Source organism: Hypanus sabinus, chromosome 19 (genome assembly GCF_030144855.1).
Source record: "Hypanus sabinus isolate sHypSab1 chromosome 19, sHypSab1.hap1, whole genome shotgun sequence".
Lineage (NCBI taxonomy): Eukaryota > Metazoa > Chordata > Chondrichthyes > Myliobatiformes > Dasyatidae > Hypanus > Hypanus sabinus.
Genome location: NC_082724.1, coordinates 17,200,238 through 17,225,783, shown reverse-complemented (window position 1 = coordinate 17,225,783; position 25,546 = coordinate 17,200,238). Strand labels below are relative to the sequence as shown.

The window sequence follows — 25,546 nt, the reverse complement described above, 5'->3', positions numbered from 1 at the left end:
TTATAATGTAATTAAGAAACGGCAGTTAACAGGAATGGTGGAAGTCAAGTTGAGGTCTGGAAGACCAAGAAAACTTTCCAAGAGAACTGCTCTTAGGATTGCTAGAAAGGCAAATCAAAACTTATGTTTGACTGCAAAAGACCTTCAGGAAGATTTAGCAGGCTCTGGAGTGGTGGTGCACTGTTCTACTACACAACGACACCTGCACAAATATGACCTTCACGGAAGAGTCATCAGAAGAAAATCTTTCCTGTGTCCTCACCACAAAATTCAGTGTTAGAAGTTTGCAAAGGAACATCTAAACAAGCCTGATGCATTTTGGAAACAAGTCCTGTGGACTGATGAAGTTAAAATAGAACTATTTGGCTGCAATGAACAAAGGTATGTTTGGAGAAAAAAGGGTGCAGAATTTCATGAAAAGAACACCTCTCCAACTGTTAAGCACGGTGGTGGATCTATCATGCTTTGTGCTTGTGTTGCAGCCAGTGGCACGGGAAACATTTCACTGGTAGAGGGAAGAATGAATTCAATTAAATACCAGCAAATTCTGGAAGCAAACATCACACCATCTGTAAAAAAGCTGACGATGAAAAGAGGATGGTTTCTACAACAGGATAATGATCCTAAACACACCTCAAAATCCACAATGGACTACCTCAAGAGGCGCAAGCTGAAGGTTTTGCCAAGGCCTTCACAGTCCCCCAACCGAAACATCATCACAAATCTGTGGATAGACCTCAAAAGAGCAGTGCATGCAATACGGCCAAGAATCTCATGGAACTAGAAGCCTTTTGCATGGAAGAATGGGCGAAAATCCCCCAAACAAGAATTGAAAGACTCTTAGCTGGCTACAGAAAGTGATTACAAGCTGTGATACTTGCCAAAGGGGGTGTTACTAAGTACTGACCATGCAGGGTGCCCAAACTTTTGCTTTGGACCCTTTTTCTTTTTTTGTTATTTTGAAACTGTAAAAGATGGAAATAAAAAAGTAATCTTGCTTAAAATATTAAAGAAATGTGTCATCTTTAACTTTATGCCTTTTGGAAATCAGGTCATCTTTTACCTGCTTAGCTATTCACAGTAACAGAAATTTTGACCAGGATGCCCAAACTTTTGCATGCCACTGTATACAGTGTAAGAGCAGGAATGTGCTGTTGAGGCTCTAATATGCACTCATGAGACCACACTTGGAGTATCATGTGCAGTTTTGGGCTTCTTATTTTAGAAATGATACACTGACATTGGAGAGGGTTCGGAGAAGATCCATTTACAAAAGAGATGTGGAGAAATTACTTTAGTCAGAGGGTGATAAATCTGTGGAATTTTGTTGCCTGTGGAGGCCAAGTTATTGGGTGTATTCAAGGCAGAGATAGATAGGTTCTTGATTAGCCAGGGCATCAAAGGGTATGGGGTGAAGGCAGGGGAGTGGAGATGACTAGAAGAATAGGATGAGCCCATGATTGAATGGCGGAGCTGACTCAATGGGCCAAATGGCCTACTTCTGCTCCTATATCTTATGAAATAATGTTCCTCCAAACCAAGGTGGACAAGTCAGTACAGATAACTCTCACACATAACACAACGTAATATTACCACAAGTAAATTAACAAATAATAAGATGCATTCACCACACAAATTAAAAAGTATAATGCTACTGGCGCTTCAAGTGTGATGAGACGTGGGTGGTGGCAGGGAGCTCAGTAGTCTTATGGCCTGGGGGAAGAAGCTGTTTCTTATTCTAACAGTTCTTGTCCTAATGCTACGGTACCTCCTGCAAGATTGGAGATAGGGGATCAAAGGGATTGTTGGATGGGTAGGAGGGATCATTGACAATGCTAAGGATCCTGTGTACGCAGTGTTCCTGATGAATATCTCTGATGGGTGGAAGAGAGACCATGATGATCCACACATCAGTCCTCACAATCCTTTGCAGGGTCTTGCGATCAGATGCCTTGCAATTCCTGTACCAGACAGTTGGCAGCTGGTCAGGAGCCTTTCAGTGGTGCTCCTTTAAAAACTGGTTAGAATGGGGGGGGGGCAGGGTGGGGAATGCCTCACCCCCCACAATCTCCTCAAGAAGTGAAGATGCTGCTGTGCTTTCTTGGACAAAGAGCTGGTGTTGAGAGACCAGGTGAGATCATCCACTGGGTAGTCCCAGAAACTTGGTGCTCCTAAATCTCTCCACAGAAAAGCCATGAACTTCCTGAGTTTCCTGAACTTTCTTGAAGACCAAAATCATCTTTGCTCCTGTCCACATTGAGACTCAAGTTGCAGTGCTTGCCCCATTCTACCAGCGTCGTTGTCGATGAGGCCAGCCACTGTTGTGTCATCAGTGAACTTGATGAGTCGTTTTGAGCAGTGATGTGTTGGCAGAGCAGCATGAACAGCTGTGGGCTGAACTTGGGAAGCACCGGTGCTCAGTGTGATGGAGCTAGAGAAGTCTCTGCCAACACGGACTGGCTGTGGTCTTTAGTCAAGAAGTCCAGTTATAGAGAGGTGTTCAGACCCAAGGAAAACAACTTATCTACCAGCCTTTAAAGGATGATCGTATTAAATACTGAGCTGAAGTCGATGAACTACATCCTGGCATATGAGGCACAATTTACCAGATGGGACAGGACAGATTGGAGTACAGTGAGTGTGGCATCTTCAGAGGACTGAACTGAGTGATAAGCAACCGGAAGGGATCCAATGTAAGCAGAAAGATGGGATTTAATGCAATCCATAACCAGTGATTCAAAGCATTTTATTACTGAGGAATGTGCCATTGTACAGTAGGCATTGAGGCCGGTTAATATCACCCTCTTGGGCACCAGGATAATGACTGGCGGCCTTGAAGCCTGAGGGGGCAGTGGACTATTCCAGAGAGATGTTGAAGATGTCTGTTAGATGTCACATCTGCTATGGCCTCCCTTCATTTTTCAGATAATTGCAAGTTTTCTGCGTAAATTTGATCACATTTTGATTGATTTTTCAATCTGTTACCATTACTTCTGGTCCTAAAGCACAGGATCATTCTAGTGAAGTTTGGTCCACTGTTTAAGATGCCCTGGTGGACTAGTGGTTAGCGCAATGCGACTGCAGCTCGGGGCGTTATCTATAAGGAGCTTGTGAGCCTGTACACCCTCACCATGATTATGTGTGTTTCCTCCCACAGTCCAAAGGCATACTGGTTAGTAGGTTAATTGGTCATTGTAAATTGTCCTGTGATTAGGGTAGGGTTAAATAGGTGGATTGCTACGTGGTACGGCTTGTAGGGCTGGAAGGGTTGTTTCGCACTGTATCTATAAGTAAATATTAGCTAGATAGATCAAAGTAAGGGGTGAGTTCATAAAGCTTCCTCTTCTGCACTTACCCTTGCACATCCCTCCAATTCAAAGGTGGTGATGTTTTGCTAATGCAGGGTTTAATTTCAGGCACTGAAGCTCAAGATTCCCCATCCAGACCATCCACTGTTCTCAATCTCTCTGTACCCCTTATGCTGAAGCAAGTTCAAATTAGTTATCTTCATATTAGTTTCTTCACCAGATCTAATAAGGCACACAAATGTGGTGTGCTGTCGTGTGGCCAGTATTTAGTTCCCAGCATCCAGACTTCAGTTAAAAACAGAAACTAGCCAGCACTCCTGAGCGTAAATATAGAAACATAGAAAACAGATGCAGGAGTAGGCCGTTCGGCCCTTCGAGCCTACACCGCCATTCAGTGTGATCATGGCTGATCATCCAACTCAGAACCCTGTACCTACTTTCTCTCCATACCCCCGATCCCTTTAGCCACAAGGGCCATATCCAACTTCCTCTTAAATATAGCCAATCACCAGCCTGAACTGTTTCCTGTGGCAGAGAATTCCACAGATTCACCACTCTCTGTGTGAAGAAGTTTTTCCACATCTCGGTCCTAAAAGGCTTCCCCTTTATCCTTAAACTGTGACCCCTCGTTCTGGACTTCTCCAACATTGGAAACAATCTTCCTGCATCTAGCCTGTCCAATCCCTTTAAAATTTTATACGTTTCAATAAGATCCCCCCCCCCAATCTTCTAAATTCCAGTGAGTATAAGCCTAGTCGATCCAGTCTTTCTTCATATGAAAGTCCTGCCATCCCAGGAATCAATCTGGTGAACCTTCTCTGTACTCCCTCTAAGGCAAGAATGTCTTTCCTCAGATTAGGGGACCAAAACTGCACACAATATTCTAGGTGCGGTCTCATCAAGGCCTTGTACAACTGCAGTAGAACCTCCCTGCTCCTGTACTCAAATCCTTTTGCTATGAATGCCAACATACCATTTACCTTTTTCACCGCCTGCTGTACCTGCATGCCCACCTTCAATGACTGGTGTACAATGACACCCAGGTCTTGTCGCATCTCCCCTTTTCCTAATCAGCCACTGTTCAGATAATAATCTGTTTTCCTGTTCTTGCAACCAAAGTGGATAACCTCACATTTATTCACATTAAATTGCATCTGCCATGAATTTGCCCACTCGCCTAACCTATCCAAGTCACCCTGCATCCTCTTAGCATCCTCCTCACAGCTAACACCGCCGCCCAGCTTTGTGTCATCCGCAAACTTGGAGATGCTGCATTTAATTCCCTCGTCTAAATCATTAATACATATTGTAAACAACTGGGGTCCCAGCACTGAGCCTTGCGGTACCCCACTAGTCACTGCCTGCCATTCTGAAAAGGTCCCGTTTACTCCCACTCTTTGCTTCCTGTCTGCCAACCAATTCTCTATCCACATCAATACCATACCCCCAATACCATATGCTTTAAGTTTGAACACTAATCTCCTGTGTGGGACCTTGTCAAAAGCCTTTTGAAAATCTAAATATACCACATCCACTGGCTCTCCCCTATCCACTCTACTAGTTACATCTTCAAAAAATTCTATAAGATTCGTCAGACATGATTTTCCTTTCACAAATCCATGCTGACTTTGTCCGATGATTTCACTTCTTTCCAAATGTGCTGTTATCACATCTTTGATAACCGACTCTAGCATTTTCCCCACCACCGATGTCAGACTAACTGGTCTATAATTCCCCGGTTTCTCTCTCCCTCCTTTTTTTAAAAAGTGGGGTTATATTAGCCACCTTCCAATCCTCAGGAACTAATCCAGAATCTAAGGAGTTTTGAAAAATGATCAGTAATGCATCCACTATTTCTTGGGCTACTTCCTTAAGCACTCTGGGATGCAGACCGTCTGGCCCTGGGGATTTATCTGCCTTGAATCCCTTCAATTTACCTAACACCACTTCCCTACTAACATGACTAACATCTCACTAGACCCTCAGTCCCTTACTATTTCCGGAAGATTATTTATGTCCTCCTTAGTGAAGATAGAACCAAAGTAGTTATTCAATTGGTCTGCCGTGTCTTTGTTCCCTATGATCAATTCACCTGTTTCTGACGGTAAAGGACCTAAGTTTGTCTTGACCAATCTTTTTCTTTTCACATATCTAAAAAAGCTTTTACAGTCAGTTTTTATGTTCCCTGCCAGCTTTCTCTCATAATCTTTTTTCCCTTTCCTAATTATGCCCTTTGTCCTCCTCTGCTGGTCTCTGAATTTCTCCCAGTCCTCAGGTGTGCCGCTTTTTTTTGCTAATTTATATGTTTCTTCTTTGGACTTGATACTATCCCTAATTTCCTTTGTCAGCTACGGGTGCACTACCTTCCCTGGTTTATTCTTTTGCCAAACTGGGATGAACAATTGTTGTAGCTCAGCCATGCGATCTTTAAGTGCTTGCCATTGCATATCCATCGTCAACCCTTTAAGTATCATTTGCCAGTCTATCTTAGCTAATTCACTTCTCATAGATTCAAAGTTACCCTTCTTTAAGTTCAGAACCTTTGTTTCTGAATTAACTATGTCACTCTCCATCTTAATGAAGAATTCCACCATATTATGGTCACTCTTACCCAAGAGGCCTCGCACGACAAGATTGCTAACTAACCCTTCCTCATTACTCAGTACCCAATCTAGAATGGCCTGCTCTCTAGTTGGATCCTCGACATGTTGGTTCAGAAAACCATCCCGCATACATTCCAAGAAATCATCTTCCTCGGCACCCTTACCAATTTGGTTCACCCAATTTATATGTAGATTGAAGTCAACCATTATAACTACTGTTCCTTTATTGTACACATTTCTAATTTCCTGTTTAATGCCATCTCCAACCTCACTACTACTGTTAGGTGCTCATTTTTGATTGAGTATCAACTTCACTGGGACATCTATCGCCTGGGGCCATGGAGCTCACATCTAATCTCTTACTCTGCATCCACCAGCATGGTTACTGTACCTCCTCCCTGACGGTAGTAATGAGAAGAGGACATGTCCTGGATGGTGAGGGTACCCAGTGATCGAAGCCACCTTCTCGAAACTGCGTGGTTAGCAGCACACGAGGGTGTACACAGCCTGGATTAAACACAATCCAATACAATGAATAGATTGCTTATGATCTCATTGTAGAGCAGATAAAGGGCGTACTCGTGCTGTCATAATCAATGGGAAATGCAGCTCTTTTTGTTATCCGAGTGCTGATCTCCAATGCCATTGTTATGACTGAGCAGCCCACTGAAAACAAGGCTGTAAACTTTCATTTATACGGGAAACCTAATGACCTCTCACCTTCCCAAAGTGCCTTACACACAATGAACTGAGTGAATTGCATTCACATGCCTGTCCAATATCCTCCATCTACAAATTTAGCAGCAGCAACACATTTTAATAAATGGATCAGTAACTCCACCAGAGGGTCGTGTTTCATTCAAGTTATACCCTCAGACTATTTCAAGCTATTAAAGGTTATTTTTGCTATTATGTTTGTAAGAGAAATCATAGACAAGTCTTATAGTTTAAAAGGTACATAAGCTCTTTAAGAGTTTGCTAGTATTTAGCAGGGGATAAACACTCTGTGGCCACTTTATTAAGTATCTCCTGTGCCTAATAAAGTGGCCACTGAGTGCACGTTCGTGGACGTCTGCTGCTGTAGCCCATCCACTTCAAGCTTTGATGTGTGGTGCATTCAGTAGTGCTCTTCTGCACACCACTGTTGCAAAACCTGCTATTTGAGTTACAGTTGCCTTCCTATCAGCTTGAAGCAGTCCGGCTATTCTTCTCTGATTTCTCTCGTTAACATGGCATTTTTGTCCACAGAAATGCCTCTCATTTGATTTCTTTTTTATTGCACCATTCCTGTAAACTCTAGAGATGGTTGTGATTGAAAATCTCAGGAGATGAACAGTTTCCGAGATATTCAAACCACCCTGTCTGGCACCAACAATTACTTCATGGTCAATGTCACTTAGATCGTACTTCATCCCCATTCTGAAGTTTGGTCTGAACAACAAATGAACCTCTTGACCATGTCTGCATGCTTTTATGCTTTGAATAGCTGCCACATGATTGGCTGATAAGGCATTTTCATTAACGAATAGGTGCATGCATACACTGGTCACAGTGTGTAGAAACTGGTCATCTTGATAAATAGTTCAGGATAAAAGTACAACTTTCAATCAGAACCTGTTTTAGAAGAGTTGGTGTGCAGCTGTGCTAGAACTATAACATGAAACATTCCTTTAACTTCCATTGTTTGATAGATATCCTGTTTTGAACTTGCAAGGTCTTCAATAATAACCAAACACATACCCGCCAAGTGAATGCTGACTGGCGCTGGAGCAGCTTGTACTTTCTTGTACAGTTCAAAATCCTTATGCCTTTCACTCCATTTCCATCTCTCTCGATACTTGAGCATTGCATTTAGGTTCTCATTAAGAACATTTTCCTTCCAAGGCTGAAAGAGAAATTGGAGAGTTTGCATAATGTCCTTCAAAAAGTCATCTGTGAAAGAACCTATGAACAAATCAACTCCACAGGCCTTGTCCTACATCTCTACCTGAACCGAAGGACAATCTGGATCTTTTGCCAGATTGGAAGCCCAAGGCCTGTGCTAAATACGTCCTCATTAATACACAGTAAAATCAGTGAACTACTGGCTGCTCCAATTCAATTCGTTCAGAGTTCCATTGCTTCAGACACCATAGCCAGAGCATACAGGATGAATTTAAGAGCAATATTATTGGAGGGGAAGGAGGGTATTCCTGGATCAGTATAAGGACACATTCAGCAATCCTCACAACAGATCTGTTGGCCTCTTCTGCTGCAGAATCTGAAAAGTCAGCATGAGTTGCAAAGCCTAATACTGAAATGAGAGCCAACTCAAACAGAAGCCACCTTCAATAAAAACGTGCACTGTTGATTCAACAGCAGTCTAAATGCCTGTTAAATTCGCCAGGACATTAATGTTGAGCACATTCATTCAGTACCCATAATAAACATCAGTTTATGTCAGTTAACATGATAACTGCAGTTAATGAGAGACATGTATACTGACTCAGCCACATCTACAGACTCTTTTCTGATCACTGATTACTGAAATAAAGGAATGCAGGTGACCTGTTGAGGAAATTAAATTCTGTTTTTCCTAAAATCACCACGATAGCACAGAGGATAGTGCGTCACTATTACAGGTCAGGGCATCAGAGTCCGGAGAGCAATTTCAACATCGTCTGTAAGGGGTCTGCATGTCCTCCCTGTGGAATGAGTGCTCCAGTTTCATCCCACAGTCCAAAGATATACCAGTTGGTAGGGTAATTGGTCATTGTAAATTGGCCTGTGATTAAGCCAGGGTTAAATCGGAGGTTGCTGGGCGGTGTGGCTCTAGCAGGGGAAGGGCCTATCCCACACTTACGACGAGTGCTCTAAGTGTTAAAATCCCTTGTGGTGAACAATCTAATTGCTGTTGTCATGATATAATGTGTTATAATAATGCTCATCCTTTCTGACATTGGTAATATTCCCACATGATTTACAGCCAGCATATGATGGCAGAGAATGCGTACATGATGCTGGAAGAACTCAGCAGGTCAGACAGCATCCATGAGAAAAGAGTAGCCAACTTTTCGGGCCGAGACCCTTCATCAGGAATGTGGGGGGAAGAGAGGGCTGAAGCCCAGTAATAAAAATAGGGGAGGGGGGAGGGCTAGAGGCGCCAAGGTGGAGAACCAATCAGAGGAAGGATAAAGGGGGGAGGTGGAGGGGATAAGCATGAAAGAACTGTAGAGATAGAGGAGCAGAAAGTTGAAAGGGGAGAGAGGCAGAGAGGGACCTAGGATGGGGGGAGGGGGAGGGAATTACCGGAAATTGGAGAATTCAATGTTCATACCACCAGGTTGGAGGCTACCCAGATGGTAGATGAGGTGTTGCTCCTCCAACCTGAGTTTGGCCTCATCATGGCAGTAGAGGAGGCCATGTATGGACATATCTAGATGGGAATGAGAGGCAGAGTTGAAATGGGTGGCAACCGGGAGGTCCTGTCTATTGTGACGGACGGAGTGTAGGTGCTTGACGAAACGGTCCCCCAATCTGCGTCGGGTCTCGCCGATGTAGAGGAGGCCGCACCGGGAGCCGCCAGATGCAATAGACGACACCAGCAGACTCGCAGGTGAAGTGTCGCCTCACCTGGAAGGCCCGTCTGGGGCCCAGATTGGTGGTAAGGGGGGAGGTGTGGGGACAGGTGTAGCATTTGCACTTACAGGGATAAGTGCCAGGTGGGAGTTCTGTGGGGAGGGACGTGTGGACCAGGTAGTCGTAAAGGGAATGATCCCTGCGAAAAGCTGAGAGGGGTAGGGAGGGAAAGATGTGCTTGGTGGTGGGGTCCTGTTGAAGGTGGCGGAAGTTGCAGAGGATAATGTGTTGGATCCGGAGGCTGGTGGGGAGGTAGGTGAGGACAAGGGGAGCCCTGTCCCTGTTGTGGTGACGGGAGGATGAGTTAAGGGCTGAAGCATATGATGGCAACAAGGTAGCTTTAAATTAGGGTTACCAAATGATTAAAGTGTTGTTTTTGGAGATCATGTGGCCTTTTGTACCACTCCTGGCTTCCAACTACAGCTATCACTAATGTCTGGTCATCAGTATTTTCTCATTTCTTTGTAATTTACTTTGACTGACTTGTATATAACCAGCAAGTTATCCAAAATGCTGTACTTTCAGAAGCTTGTTTGAAAAATGTCTTCCAGCTCACTCACTTCTCTGACACTAATACTGACCTATTCACAGTTAGCCATTTACCAATCAAGAGAACATTTCCAAGAACTTAACCTCTCAAATGTATTTACAATGTTGAGTATTTCTTAGAACTCTCAGAAACGCTGAATGCATTTATATTTTATAATCTTATAATTGTGGTTTCACTTTCACATCCCTGGTGTCACAGAAATTAGGTTGAATCTATCTCATGATTTAAACATGACAGCATATTGATTGAGCTTCATTGCATCTATGTCATATTAATACCATTTACCCTTTTCCCCTAGAAGCACAGAACCCACAACAAGCAAGGAGACCATTTACACGTCTGCTGATTCTGTCAGCTCTTTGAAAATGTTCTCCAAATTACCCATACCCCTGTGGTTTCCCCCTCCTGCAGAATTTTACTTTTCAATTATACACCAATCTTCTCTTGAAGGTAATTGCTGAATTTGGATCCTTGCTTTTAAAAATCTGTTTACCAACAATATTCCTTTGTTCCATTGAGAAAAAAGACTGAAAGAGTTTTATTCTCTGATCCATCTCCCAGCTGCACTCTACACTTACCAGTCATTGTTATAAGCCCTTAGCAGAAAACAATGTGTGCAATGTAATTAATTACACTGCATAAACAAGTAGTAAAGCTGAATGAATACAACCTGGCTGACTTTTCTGATAAATTTAATTAAATACCTTTTGAAATTTGTGAGTAGAAATTAATTGTATCTCACGGATCTCTACCTATCTGCCAAACATTTCATTTTGAAAAAAATCCCTGTAAATTTTGCACAATTCCCCTATGGCCTTTAATTTCATATTGTTGCTGAAATTTAATTACACAAATTATTTGTACATAGTTGGTGCAATTCCAGCAAGAGTTAATACAACATATCACTAAATTTATTTTCCTATACCAGGTAAAATGAAATCACTCCTATTCTTTTCAAAATATATTTCACATCACAATAACTTTTGCAGGTGGCTAAATGCTCTTCAATAATTCTTTAAAAGAAGTTGTATTATCAATGGGGAAATAACTACAAACTTGATAAATTTCAAAGGTTCCTTTCTAATTCAGTGAATGTTATTCTGTTTATGAAAACTAAATGTTTAATAGATGATTTTACTTTTCTATGCACCTAATATCTAGGTAATTATCATCAATTTTGAGATGATGATGTATTGTATGTCTTATAAATGTCTTCAGCAAACCATTCAAGTTCTAAAAACCAAGTTACTGAAATATTCAAATATCAGTTTTACCTTTTTAAGTTCGTCTATCCGTGCTTCATCAGGTTTTTTTGGATGTTCATTTGCCTCCTGGCTACTTCTGAACCCCGAAAACCGGAATCCATCAAAGGTTAACCAAGTTTCCTTCGATCTTTTCTTTATTCTCTTCTCCTCATTGACAATGTCCACAGGAGCCAATGTTCCCCATAAGAATGTCTGACTGTATGTGAATCTCTGCTTTGGCCTCTGCCAAGAAACAGCAAATAGAAAAGTAGCTTAAATAGACAATAGGTGCAGAAGTAGACCATTTGGCCCCTCGAGTCTGAGTTAGCCATTTGCAATTTCAGAATCACCGGTATATGTCAGAATCTGAATTATGTTTATTATCACCCGTATGTGTCGTGAAATTTGTTAACTTAGCAGCAGCAGTTCAATGCAATATATAATATAGAAGAAAATAAATTAATAAATTGCAGCACACATATATTGAATAGATCAAAACTTGTGCAAAAACAGAAATAATATAATTAAAATGTGAGGTCGAGTTCACAGGTTCAATATCTATTTACGACAATGAATAAGGGGGAGAAGCTGTTCCTGAATCGCTGAGTGTGTGCCTTCAGGCTTCTGTACCTCCTTCCTGACAGTAAGGTGCTGCAGGTCCTTAATAATGGACACTGCCTTTCTGAGACATCATTCCTTGAAGGAGTCCTGGGTATTTTGTAGGCTCGTACCCAAGATGGAGCTGACTAGATTTACAACCCTCTGCAGCTTCTTTCGGTCCAGTGCAGTAGCCCCCCCACACTCCCCACCCCCATACCAGACAGTGATGTAGCCTGTCAGAATGCTCTCCATGGTACATGGTATAAAATATGAGGTTAAATTGTATGGAACTTTTAAACACAACTTTGAACTGTGATTTAACATTTGGACTGGAATGTAAGTTTGCAAAATTAAGGGGTAAATACAAATTCAGGAACATAATTCTAACAAATAAATCTTGAGGGACATACCCCCATCTCCTGTTACTTGTACACTGAAAATCAGGGCAATACTGTGACAAAAATCATCTCATTAGTTGCTTCTCATCCCATCAACTTCAATTTTGTCAATATTATTGGAGATGTTGCTTCATCTGTCAGCAAAGTGGTGAGCATAATTATGAAGGATAATGAGCAGACAGGAAAATTGTATCTTTTGCATAAAATCTTCCAGTGCCAGCCACGTTTGGTCCCAGGAAAACGCAGCTGATTTGCTCAGCCCAAACCCTGAAGCATTAACGTGGTTGACACTGATAATGCTCCTTCTCACCACAACGACATTAGGCTGAGGATTTCAGTGCATGCCTGGTGGAACATTTGCTGGCCGGTAGAGTAGTGGCATTCACACCAGTCTTTGAGGTGAGTGGTCATGGGTTCGAATCCGGCTGGCTCCTTGCACGCCGTGCTGAGTTAGCAAGTTGGCCTCATTAAAAAAAAAACCAGACAAATTCTAAAGAAACAGCAAGATTGTTGCCTGAAGCAACACAAGGCATGGAGAAAAACAACATCTGGTGGAGCATGCCAATGCACAAACTACTGTCAATGAATCACTGCTCCTCCACTGGTGCACTGTGGGGAAATATAGAAGTCACAGGAAATCAGTGCAATTGTTGAGAACTTAAAGCATTTATAAATCAGATTTGCAGTCAAATGCGCTGAAAACGTTATTCATTTATTTAGAAATTCTGTGCGGAACAGGTCCTTGTTATGCTTTATTGCTTTGATTCTAAATGAGTATTTTTTGAGGTGTAATTAAATGTATAATGTATATTATATATATATAATGTATATATAATATATAATTTCACTGGCCAAAGAAAACTGAATTTATGTATTCACTTTTTTAACATATGTTGCAACATGTTCAACAGCTGATGTTTGATTATAAATACATTGATTATTTAGTATTTTTGCAAAAGATTTACTTATAACATCAGAGGAAAATAAGTTGTCCTTGGTCCTTCCTGGTTGATGTATCTGTAACTAGATGCTTGAACTGACATAGGTTCAAGTTCAAGTGTAGTTATTGGCATTCAACTGTGTACACATGTATACCGCCAAATGAAACAAAATTCCTGTGGGCCAAGGTGCACAACACTGAAAAAATAACTCACACACATCACAAAGTGATAGCACCACAAGTAGTAAGATGATACACACACTCACACACACACACACAAAGTGCTAGAGGAACTCCGCAGGTCAGGCTGCATCTATGGAGGTGAATGCAGTCGACGCTTCGGGCCGAGACCCTTCATCAGGACTAAGGTGTCGTAATAAGGTGCATTTACAACACAAGTTAAGAGGTAAATGGTACACTGATGCTTCATACGTGATGATATCTGGGCAGTGGCAGGGAGTTCCTAACAGCACTTGTCCTAATGCTACTATACTCCAGCTTGATGGTAGGAGATCAAAGAAATTGTTGGACAGTTGGGAGGGATCACTGACAATGACTAAGGGCCCCGTGCATGCTGCGCTCCCGATAAGCATCTCTGATGGGTGGGAAAGAGACCCCAAAGATCCTCTCAGCAGTCCTTGGAATCTTTGTAGGCTCACAGTCAGATGCCTTGCAATTCCCATACCAGAATCAGGTTTTTTGTCATTGGCATATGTCATGAAATTTGTTAACTTAGCGGCAAAGGTATAATGCAATACATGATAATATAGGAAATAAATTAATAAATTTAAATTTAACATAATGCAAAAACATAAATAATAAAAGTGAGGTAGTATTCACGGATTCGATGTCCATTTAGGAATTGGATGGCAGAGGGGAAGAAACTTCCTGAACCATCACTGTACCAGACAGTGATGCAGCTAGTCAGGAGACTCTCGATGGTGCTCCTGTAAAAACTGGTTAGAATACGGGGTGGGAGGGGCTCACTTGCCTCAATCTCCTCAGGAAGTGAAGATGCTGCTGTGCTTTCTTAACCAAAGAGGTGGTGTTGAACAGCCAGCTGAGATCATCTGTTTTGTGCACTTCCAGAAACTTCAGCTGCAGGTCCACGTTTTCAAAATAGTCCCACAAAGCTGAGGTTGCTCCTTCCAGCCAGATCTTAATTCTGCTTTGAACTGGTTTGACTTGTGGTTCAGTTTACAGGAATTAGCAGAACAGATAAGGGGTCAAAGATTTCGAGGTGAGGGCGGGGAGCATCAGGGATGGTGCTAGCTTACAATGCTCCCTCAGTTGACATCTTCCAGATCGCAAATGAAAATAGATTTTTTTATTTCAGTTACATTTGTTTTTCCACCTTAATTGTGTTTCTGGCTCTGTTAGAGCCTGTGATTTACAGCTTGGAGATTGTTTGAGTGCTTTGCTAGCTCTGAGAAGATCAGAATCAGGTTTATTATCACCGACACATTATGTGAAATTTGTTAATTTAGCAGCAGCAGTTCAATGCAATACATAATCTAGCAGAGAGAAAAAAATAATAAATAAAATAAAACATAATAATAAACAAACAAGTAAATCAATTACATATATTGAATAGATTTAAAGGTGTGCAAAATCATAAGTGCTGTACATTAAAAAAGTGAGGTAGTGTCCAAAGCTTCGGTCCATTTAGGAATCGGATGGCAGAGGGGAAAAAGCTGTTCCTGAGCCATTGAGTGTGTACCTTCAGGCTTCTGTACCTTCTACCTGATGGTAACAGTGAGAAAAGGGCATGTGCTGCATTCTGGAGGTCCTTAATAACAGATGCTGCCTTTCTGAGGCACCGCTCCCTAAATATGGCCTGGGTATTTTGTAGGCTAGTACCCAAGATGGAGCTGACTAGATTTACAACCCTCTGCAGCTTCCTGTGTATCCAGGAAGCCAGCGCATACTTGGACGGCCTTGATGCAAAGAAACTTGGAGATGGGCGCAAGCCAATGTACGACTCCGTTTCGCCATTTAAAGCATCCATTAATTGCCGATTAAAGTGTCGAGCAATGCAGAAGGCGAGCAAGAGTTTTCAGCGCCATCTGTTTGCCTTTTGATCACTGTGAGCGGCCTATCGCTGAGTGGCTTGCTGAGGCAGGCGGGTAGGCCTCCCTGCCTCCTGCGGCGCCCCTCTCTTTTGATGAATGTCGGTGATATCGTGGTTCTGTGTTTATGGAGTGGACTACTGCGTTTATGGACTGTGGACATTTTCAGACATATGGTTTTTATATTCTGTAGTTTTTTAATCACCCATTCCTTTTCTGCTTTGTTGTGCGGGGGGAGGGGTTTGGGGGTTGACGTTCTGTTAGTTTTAATGCAGGGGAGGGGTATCTTTGGGAATCGATGTTCCTGTTTTGAGTGGAGAGAGGCAGTTTGGAGGGGGGGGTTTGATGATCAGGTGGCATTCCTCTTGTATTGGGGGGGGTTTCTCTCTAAATGTCTTTTATGTTCTTCCTTTATTTCGTGGCTACCTGGAGAAAATGAATTTCAGAGTGGTACATGGATACATGCTTCAAACATAAATAAATAAGTGAAATGAAAAGTTGGTGCAAACAGGTCTAATGTGTTCTCACCTATGGCCAACATACTGATAGAATTTAGGCAGGACTGTTTTTACATTAGCATAACTGAAGTCGCCAGCAACAATAAAGAACCCATTGGGGTGTGTGGTTTGCAGATCACTGATTGCACCGTAGACCTCTTGTAGCATTAGTGAAGTGGGGAGGGGTGATCTATACAGCCACAATCACAATAGCAGTGAACTCCCTCGGTAAATAGGAGGACCTGCGCTTCACCGTTAAGAACTCTACTAGAGGCAAACCATGGGTCCTCACTACCAAAGCATTCACACACCAGCTCTTATTAATGTAGATACGCACACCTCCACCGTGGGCCTTGCCAGAGATGGCGGGAATTCTGTAGGCCGAAAAGAGATGAAACTATCGAGCTGGATGGACCCCTCAGGGCAGTGCCCTGGAGCAACTTTTCCATCAGGAGGAGCGTGCATAAACACGAGGAAGTCTGCCGATGCTGGAAATCCAAAGCAAAACACACAAAACGCCGGAGGAACTCGGCAGGTCAGGCAGCATCTGTGGAAATGAATGGATAGTCGACGCATTGGGCTGAGAAATTCCCGCTCATTCAGTCTCTGATGCAGGTAATCTAGTTTATTTTCCAGCACTTGAATGTTGGAAAGCACAATCAACAGGAGAGCTGGTCTACAGGGGCCCGCCTTTAGTCTTGCATGAATACCAGCGCACTTTCCGTGCTCTTGTTTCCTTCTGCATCGTTTCTGATAGTGTCGTCCCTGGGCGACCGCAGCAGGCAACAACATGGTGTGCAATAAGCCAATGCTGCGGAGCTTAGCAACTATTCAGCAGCTCGTTAGTGAGGTAGAAGTGAAGTACTTGGTGTTTTTAAATATCCAGCAGTGTCTTGTGATCATAAAGGACAAACAATGACATCATTAGCTGGAGCCATTGCCTCCATTTCCCAACCAGCAATATTGTCAGATAAAATGCAAGTCCACGTTGCATTGGATCTTTCAACTTTAGGTTCAAAAGGGGAGGCACAGTCTTAATTATTTAGTCATTTACACAATGTCAATAACAGCAGTTACTTATTCCTGAATCTTGAACCAACATCCTCTACAAATCAGACTGGGTAAAGTAGTAGGAAATTAGTGAACTCCTTAAGAGTTTATAACAAAAAGTGTTTTCAAGGTTAAATGTACAGACACTAATCTTTGGAAAAAAAAAGTTAGACATAACTATTAGAATTGGAAATGGCCACCACCTGCGGCACGGTAGCGTAGTGGTAAGTGCAACACTTAACAGTGCTAGTAACCCGGGTTCAATTCCCATCACTGCCTGTAAGGAGTTTGTACGTTCTCCCCATGACCACGAGGGGTTCCTCCGGGTGATCTAGTTTCCTCCCACAGTATAAAGACGTACTGATTAAATAGCCATTGTAAATTGTCCTGTGATTAGGCTGGGATTAAATCAGGGGTTGCAAAGTGGCTCAGATCAAAGGGTTGGAAGGGCCTATTCCATGCCATAGCTCAATAAATTAAATATTCACAGTTGATCCAGGTGATCGCAAAGTATGGGCAAATTCTCCAGCACAGTAATATGTTCCAGGATCATTTGTTTATTATCAAAAACACTTCTGTACTTCAGGATGATAACATTAAATACAAAACTATTTTCCCAAGACACCTTACCACACAGGAGGCCACTTCATTCCTTCAAATTTATACCAGTTTGCAGACCAATCCCGTCCCCACACTAATTTCCCCAAAATCTAGTCTTACCACGGTCCCATCACTTACCTACACTGGGGGCGGGTGGGGGGGGCAATTTACAGTGGTCAATTAACCAATCAATCCATTCATTTTGGGATGAGAGGAAACCAGAGCACCCCAGGGAAACCCATGCGGTTCTGGAGCAAATGCGCAAACCCGACACACAATGCTGGAGATTAGTATTGATATTGTGTTGCTGGAACTGTGTGGCAGTAGCTCACTTACTCAAGTCTGTTCCAGATGTTATATTTCTCAAATAACTGATCACCTTATCAGAAATGAACTGTTATTTACTAATAGCTGCCTATCACATACATATATACGCCTTCGAGTCAATCGGTACCTTAGCTAATTCCTCCCGCAACAATTCCTTCGCCTGCTCAGTAGAGTTGAAGGTCTGAATGGAATAGTTATGCACCTTTGTCCCTTCAGAAGGCACAACTTTTAATGGCCTTGGTTTGATTTCTTTCAGCTTTTTGCTGGCTTCATGAATCGCATCAATATTACTCTGAAAGGAAGAAAACATCTGTGCTCGAAAAATTTAACAATGCTTTTAAAAGGCTTTAGACATCAAGCTAGATTATTTGCACTTCAAAACATATTACTTTCTTACGTTAAATTTATCACCTGTCTCAGAAAACTGAACTCTCAAACTTTTGCAGCCCCAAATCATCAGAATTCATCAGGGTTCACTGAATAACAGTCAGCTGCAGTAGTGAATAAGTTATTGAAAAGTGCATTATTCAATACCAGGTCCAAATATTTCTTCCACATTACAAACTAGTGACTTTTTAAAATGTGCTTCTTTTTGTCTTTGGTAGCCAGTTATTGCTTATAATGTACAGCTTTAGACCAGTCCATTATTTGCAAACAAGTGTGCTTGAAAAGTTAATGGTAGAAACACCTTGTGCTTTTGCTATCACATCGTCACAAAACATAGTGCAGATTTTTAGCCTGCAAAATTAAGACTGGACCAGAGGAGAAATATTAGAGAGTCATCAAACAGAAAGGATTCGCTATTTCTTTAAGCATACACAGTATTGTTCAAAAGTCTTAGGCACATTTTGTGTGTATATAGCTAGGGTGGCTAAAACTTTTGCACAGTACTGTAACATGATTTTTATACCATTTCCTGTGTGGGTTAATTTCGATTTGAATTGAAGCACGTGATGGTAATATGCACATCTCCATCCTCTATTTGCCTTCAAACAGCAATATCTGTTAAGTTTTTGTTAATATTGATACACATTTAGTAGATACAGTACTATACAAAAGTCTTAAGCAACCTAGTTACATATATGCGACTAAGATTTTTGCACAATGCTGTATATAGGACTTCATTTCCATTGATTAAAGTAACATACCAAATAAGGAATTCAATTTTTAATTTCTACATTTAGAATAGTCCTACTACGCCAAATTATTACCTGAATGTGATTTGTGTGGGTTGTCTGATGTAGTTTGCTCTGTATGTATTTGTCATTGTAAATGTCCAGTTGACTATAAAGAGATCTTTTCAGTGGTGCGGCTTTTGAGATGTGTAAAGTCGGGATGGTTGCTGAATCCTTGACGTTATGTGGATCTGTTTCCGAGGCTGGAATTCCAAATTCCCGGCTCAGCACCATTATCATTGCTGCCGTTGGGAAGAGGTCGCCCTGTACAACTTCCCTCAACTTTTTAGCAGAGCAAATGCATTGAAGTCTGAGAAACAAAATGAGTCTCAATTGAAATTACACTGGAGAATAAGAGATTATGCTTCCCTAAAGTTTCAGTACTACAAAAGTCCATTAAAAAAAAATCACACCCAAACAATAGATATTTGCAATACATTAAAGCACGACAAGATTTTAGTAGTACCTCATTTTGAACTATAAAGATTTTACATGTTGAGATGGTTACCATATATTCCTGATTCCAATTCATTTGGAACTGGGCATACTCTATTTATTTCACTTATTTAGCGGAGGAGGTCTCTCCAGCCCTTTGAGCTGCACTACCTCAGCAATTCCACAACTCTGACTAACCCTAAACTAATCACAGGACAGTTTACAATGACCAACTAACCTTTGGATTTTGGGAGGAAACTGGAGCACCCAGGGAAAACACACACATTTCACGGGGAGAATGTACAGAGACATCTTACGGAATGGAGGAATTGAACTCTGAACTCCAGAACATCCCGAGCTGTAGTTGTGTCACACTAACCACTATATTACAATAGTGCTCATTATACAGTATTTTATCATTCAAAAAACAAGTGCCACTTTATCGGCAGACATTCAAGCTATCTTATGTACTTATATTTATTATTTTTTATTGTGTTCTTGATCTTGTGTGTTTCTTTTGTGCTCAAATGGATCTCGAGTAAAAATATTTTGTTCTCCTTTTCCCTTGTGTGCAGGAAACAACATTAAACAATCTTGAACAAATCTGTTATATTTCAAGATTCAAGATTGCTTAATGTCATTTCCTGTAATGCAGGAGGGTGTGTGCGGTCCTTTATGATGTTACTGGCCCCTTTTCCATCACCATTCTGTATCAATGTCCTTGTTGGCAGGTAGGCTGTTGCTATCGATGCGTTGGGACAGTTTTGACTACCTGTTGTAGAGCCGTCCGCCACAGTGTAATTTCTGTACCAAGCACTGATGCAGCTTGCTAGTATCCCCATTATGCCACATCTGTAGAATGACATGAGTAAAGATATGCGAAGTTCAGCTCTCTTCAGCCCCCTCACAGTAGAGGCGTCGGTGAACTTTCTGGACTATTAGGATGTGTTCTGGGACCAGCAGGGTTTACAGGCCCATGTGTTTGCAATCACTGTTGCTTGTACTTTGAAAAGTAATTAAACTGCTCACCCTAGTACCTCCAATGAACTTGACCTTCCTAATACAGCTGTGTGACATTAGGGTGTATCAGAAATTTGCTGTTGCTAATTTATGTAATCCAAATTTAAACTGAAAGACACATCACTGAGCCCTGAGGCTGGTGACCATTATGTAGAAAAATCAGAGAATGCTTCGGGTAGGATTCTGTTTAGTAAAAGAGTACGATTGACCTGAGTCACATGAAGCACTGGTTTCTGTGAGCAATTTTTCAGCTAATTTAGGTTTTCAATGAACGTTCATCAGATTTTCCATGGAAGAATTGTTTCTAAAATTGTTTGAAGCATTTAAGTACTTCAGGACTCAAATTAATGTGTGTGTGCTTTTGAATAATTTCAGTGGTGAACCTATAATATTCCAGATGCAAATTCCTAATCACAACTGAATCATGAAAAAGAAACAAACATATCTGGGATCATCTTTTGAACACATCCTGATAAGCGGGTGGTGGAAGTTCTTTGTATTTCTTTCCAGCCATTCCTTGTTGAAATTTAAGGGAAAAATTGCTAAGCTAATGGCAAATTTAGAAAATAACTTCTGAGATCACTTTTAAGCAGTGATGTTGGCATGACCATTTTATACACATTTAAAAAGTATTTAAGCAGGGATGTCTCATTTTTACTATTTTTAATTGGACAAATTGGAAATAGGCTTTAGGCAACAGAATGAAAGAAATTGAATTTACACTGCCTTCCATATATTGAGGATGACCCAAGCCATTGTACAGGATTTAGTAATGTGGAAAAAAGCACAGAAAGAACAGATAGCCTGTTTGATTATCGGTAAATCTGGGAAAAGCGTACCTAATGCTCTTTTAACGGGTGTCTTGATAGTTTTATATCCACCTGAAAGGCCAGAGTCACTGGTTAGAGAATTACACTTCTCGCAATGCAGCACTCTCCCAGCACCAGACTGAAGTGTCCTCCAGACCCGAGACTGGCACCTTCATATAAAATACACCTCTTAGAGGTTCAAGCGCTGCCACTGAGTAAAGGCTAATATTCAACATCCCTTCACGTTGGATCAACTGTCAGATAAATATAACATCAAGTATATCGGTGCATGGCCAAGTGGTTAAGGCGTTGGTCTAGTGATCTGAAGGTCACTAGTTCGAGCTTCAGCTAAGGCAGCATATTGTGTCCTCGAGCAAGGCACTTAACCACACATTGCTCTGCGACGACACCGGTGCCAAGCTGTATTGGCCCTTGCCCTTCCCTTGGAAGGGCATCGGTGGCATGGAGTTTGGAGATTTGCAGCATGGGCAACTGCTGGTCTCCCATACAACCCTGCCCAGGCCTGCACACTGGAAACTTTCCAAGGCACAAATCCATGGCCTCTCGAGACTAACGGATGCCTATCTATCTATCTAAATATAAGGGACCTGCCAAATGTTATGGGCTCTGCATCAGTTAATTGGATTTTTTAATTAAATATGATACTTAACAATTTTTGACCAGGTAGTTCAATGCTATTCAGCTCTATGTTTAACAAAGCGTCAATCACAACCTTTAATATGAATATATGGATTGGATTATGATGAGCTGATTTGGTTCTCCAAATAACAGGATTTCCCGTGGTTTTCTCCCAGAGTCCAGTAGAGTTGTAGCTCATTGTAAGTTGTCCCATGATTAGGCTAGGGTTAAATCGGGAGTTGCTGGGCCAGAAGTGCCTATTTCATACTGTATCATAACAAAATAAAGGTGAATGTATAAAATGCAGGTGCAGTTGCTTAGAAGATTCCTTCAAATATCTTATTAATTCATGATAGCTGCAAAGGAAGGCCTCACCTGTGTAATGCCTGAAAGCAGTCCTGAGGTGCCATATCCCTCACGTATAACAAAGGTTGCTTTATAATGTTACTCAAGGGCTCGTGGAGGTAGAGGTGATAAATGTAATCATCTAAGTTTGCATATAGCCGCTGATGAAAACTTAAGTCAGAATTGTACAGAACCTTTACCCCTTCTTCACCAGCCACAGATCTGAAAAATATAAGCAAAAGAAGGTCATTACTTAACAGCTGCATTTTCCGTCAAGGGGTACACTGATCACAAGAAATAGAACCTGGAGAAGGCCGTTCGGCACTGCTGCTCCACAGAATTGCCTCAACACTATTCTCCTCTTTTATTCTCATGTCCCTGAGTTCATTTAATGTCCAGAGCTGTTGTCTGTGTCCTGAACGTGATGAATGACCATACCTCCACTGGGCAGAGAATTCCAAAGATTCTTGTCTTCACCTTGTTTCCTATATGGCCTTCTCTACTTTTGAGGCTCAAATGCTCAGTACTATTCTCCTCACATCAGCCCTGACAAGTCCTCTTGTTCAATTGAGATCAATCTCATTCTTGGAAAACTTGCTTGGAAGTAGGTACAGAGGAGATGTCAGGGGTAAGCTTTTTTAAAAATTCTTATTAATTATTTATCTATCTATCTATCTACTTATTTTACGCAGAGAGTGGCGAGTGCGTGGAATTGGCTGCCGGCAACAGTGGTGGAGGCGGATACGATAGGGTCGTTTAAGAGACTCCTGGATAGGTACATGGAGCTTAAAAAAATGGAGGGCTATGGGTAACCCGAGGTAATTTCTAAGGTAAGGACGTGGGCCGAAGGGCCTGTATTGTGCTGTAGGTTTAGTATGTTTCTATAGTGAACAGCGGTCTGACTTGCTTAAACTCTCTTCATTACATAAACCTACCATCCAAGGAAGGAGCCTGGTGGATCTTTCCTGCACTCTCTCTATTGTATGTACATTTGTAGCTGGGCAAGGACACTGAACAGAACATAAGAAATAGGAGCAGAAGTCAGCCATCTGACCCATTCAGCCTACTCCGCCATTCAATAAGATCATGGCTGACTCATCTCCACCTACCTGCCTTTTCCCCATAACCCTTATTTCCCCTACTATACAAAGATCTATCCAACCTTGTCTTAAATATTTTTATCGAGTGAGCCTCCACTGCTTCATTGGGCAGAGAATTCCACAGATTCACCACTCTCAAAGAAAAGCTGTTCTTCCTCATTTCCGCCCTAAATCTCTTCTCCCCTGAATCTTGAGGCTATGTCCCCTAGTTCTAGTCTCACCTACCAGTGGATACAACTTTCCTGACTCTATCTTATCTATCCCTTTCATAATTTTATGTTTCTATTAGACCTCCTCTCATTCTTTTGAATTCCAGCGAGTACAATCACCAGGTGACTCAATCTCTCCTCATAATCAAACCCCCTCATCTCTGGAATCAACCTGATGAACCTCCTCTGCACCGCCTCCAAAGCCAGTATATCCTTAAGTAAGGAGACCAGGTGTGGCCTCACCAGTACCCTGTACAGTTGTAGGATAACCTCCCTGCTCTTAAATTCAACCCTTCTAGCAATGAATGCCAATATTCCATTTGCCTTTTTGATAGCCTGCTGAACCTGCAAACCAACCCTTTGTGATTCATGCACAAGTACTCACAAGTCCCTCTGCACAAAGCATGCTGCAATTTTTTTTACCATTTATATGATAATCTGCTCTTCCATTTTTTTTTCCAAAATGGATGACCTGGCATTTACCAATGTTGTACTCCATCTGCCCAACCCTCGACCACTCACTTAACCTATCTATATCTCTGCAGACTCTCTGTGTCTTCTGCACAATTTGCTTTTCTACTCAATTTAGTATCATCAGCAAACTTAGATAAACTACACTTGGTCCCCTCTTCCAGATCGTTAATGTATATCGTGAACAGTTGCAGGCCCAGCACCGACCCCTGTGGCACTTCTCTCACCACTGATTGCCAACCAGAGTAACTCCCATGTATCCCAACTCTTTACTTTCTATTAGTTAACCACTCCTCTATCCATCACCCCCAATTCTATGCATCCTTAGCTCGTATGTGACATCTTACCAAATACCTTCCAGAAATCCAAGTAACTAACATCCAGCTGTTCCCCTCTATCCACTGCACTCGTTACATCCTCAAAGAACTCCAGTAAGTTTGTCGAACAGGACCTGCCTTTGCTGAATCCGTGCTGCATCTGCCTGATGGATCCATTTCTTTCCGGATGCCTCACTATTTCTTTTTTAATGATAGCTTCAAGCATTTTCCCAACTACAGATGTTAAACTAACTGGCCTATATTTACCTGCCTTTTGCCTACATCCTTTGTCGTACAGTAGCGTGACACACGTTCACCGACTTCCAATCCGCAGGGACCTGCCCAGAATCCAGAGAATTTTGGTAAATCATCACCAAAGCCTCTACTATAACTTCTGCCATTTCTTTCAGTACCCTGGGATGCATTCCATCAGGACCAGGGGACTTATCTATCTTCATGTCCACAAATTTGCACATGATAGTTATTGTATCGAGGTCCTCACCTCCCATCGCATCCATAACATCTCACTTAGTCATGTTAGATGTGTTCTCCACCGAGAACACCAACACAAAATAGTCATTCAAAGCCTCGGCCATTTCCTCATTACCCAATATCAATTTCCCCTTCTCGTCCTCCAAATGACCTACATTCACTTTAGCCACCCTTTTCCACTTTATATAATTATTAAAACTTCTATTGTCCATTTTTATATTTTGTGCTAGTTTATTTTCATAATCTAGCTTCCCTTTCTTTATTGCTCTCTTAGTGGTACCTCACTGATTTTTAGTTTTCCCAATCTTCCAGTTTCCCACTACTCTTGCTGATTTTGCATGCACGAGCTTTGCCATCTTTTATTTCCTTAGTTATCCAAGGCTGGCTCTTCCCACCCTTACTGCTCTTGCTTTTAATTGGAAAATATGTTTGTTGAGCACTATGAAAAATCTCTTTGACAGTTTTCCACTGTTTCTCAACTGTCCCACCATATAGTCTGTGTCCCCAGTCTACATTGACCAAATCCTCCCTCATCCCATTGTAGTCTCCATTGTTTAGGCATAATACACTGATTTTAGATTGAACTATTGCACCCTCCATTCGTATGAGAAATTCAATCATACTGTGATCACTCTTTCCAAGAGGATCCCAAACTACAAGATCTCTAATTTTACTGTCTCATCGCGCAGGACCAGATCTAAGATAGCAAGTTCCCTTGTAGGTTCAGTAA

At 41.7% G+C, this 25,546-nt stretch overlaps 1 protein-coding gene across 6 annotated transcripts in view; it reads right to left on the bottom strand.

The window, feature by feature from the left end:
* The window catches only part of cfap92 (cilia and flagella associated protein 92 (putative)), a 247,952-nt gene that overhangs the window by 17,961 nt on the left and 204,445 nt on the right, over nucleotides 1-25,546 (bottom strand). For all 6 annotated transcript variants that reach the window (XM_059944096.1, XM_059944097.1, XM_059944091.1 and 3 more), the window contains 5 exons: nucleotides 22,258-22,449; nucleotides 19,016-19,289; nucleotides 17,932-18,096; nucleotides 11,354-11,566; nucleotides 7,652-7,796 (listed from right to left, as the gene is read on the bottom strand). In XM_059944096.1, coding sequence (XP_059800079.1) covers nucleotides 7,652-7,796; nucleotides 11,354-11,566; nucleotides 17,932-18,096; nucleotides 19,016-19,289; nucleotides 22,258-22,449 — 989 coding nt within the window. The remainder of the gene's footprint in view (nucleotides 1-7,651; nucleotides 7,797-11,353; nucleotides 11,567-17,931; nucleotides 18,097-19,015; nucleotides 19,290-22,257; nucleotides 22,450-25,546) is intronic.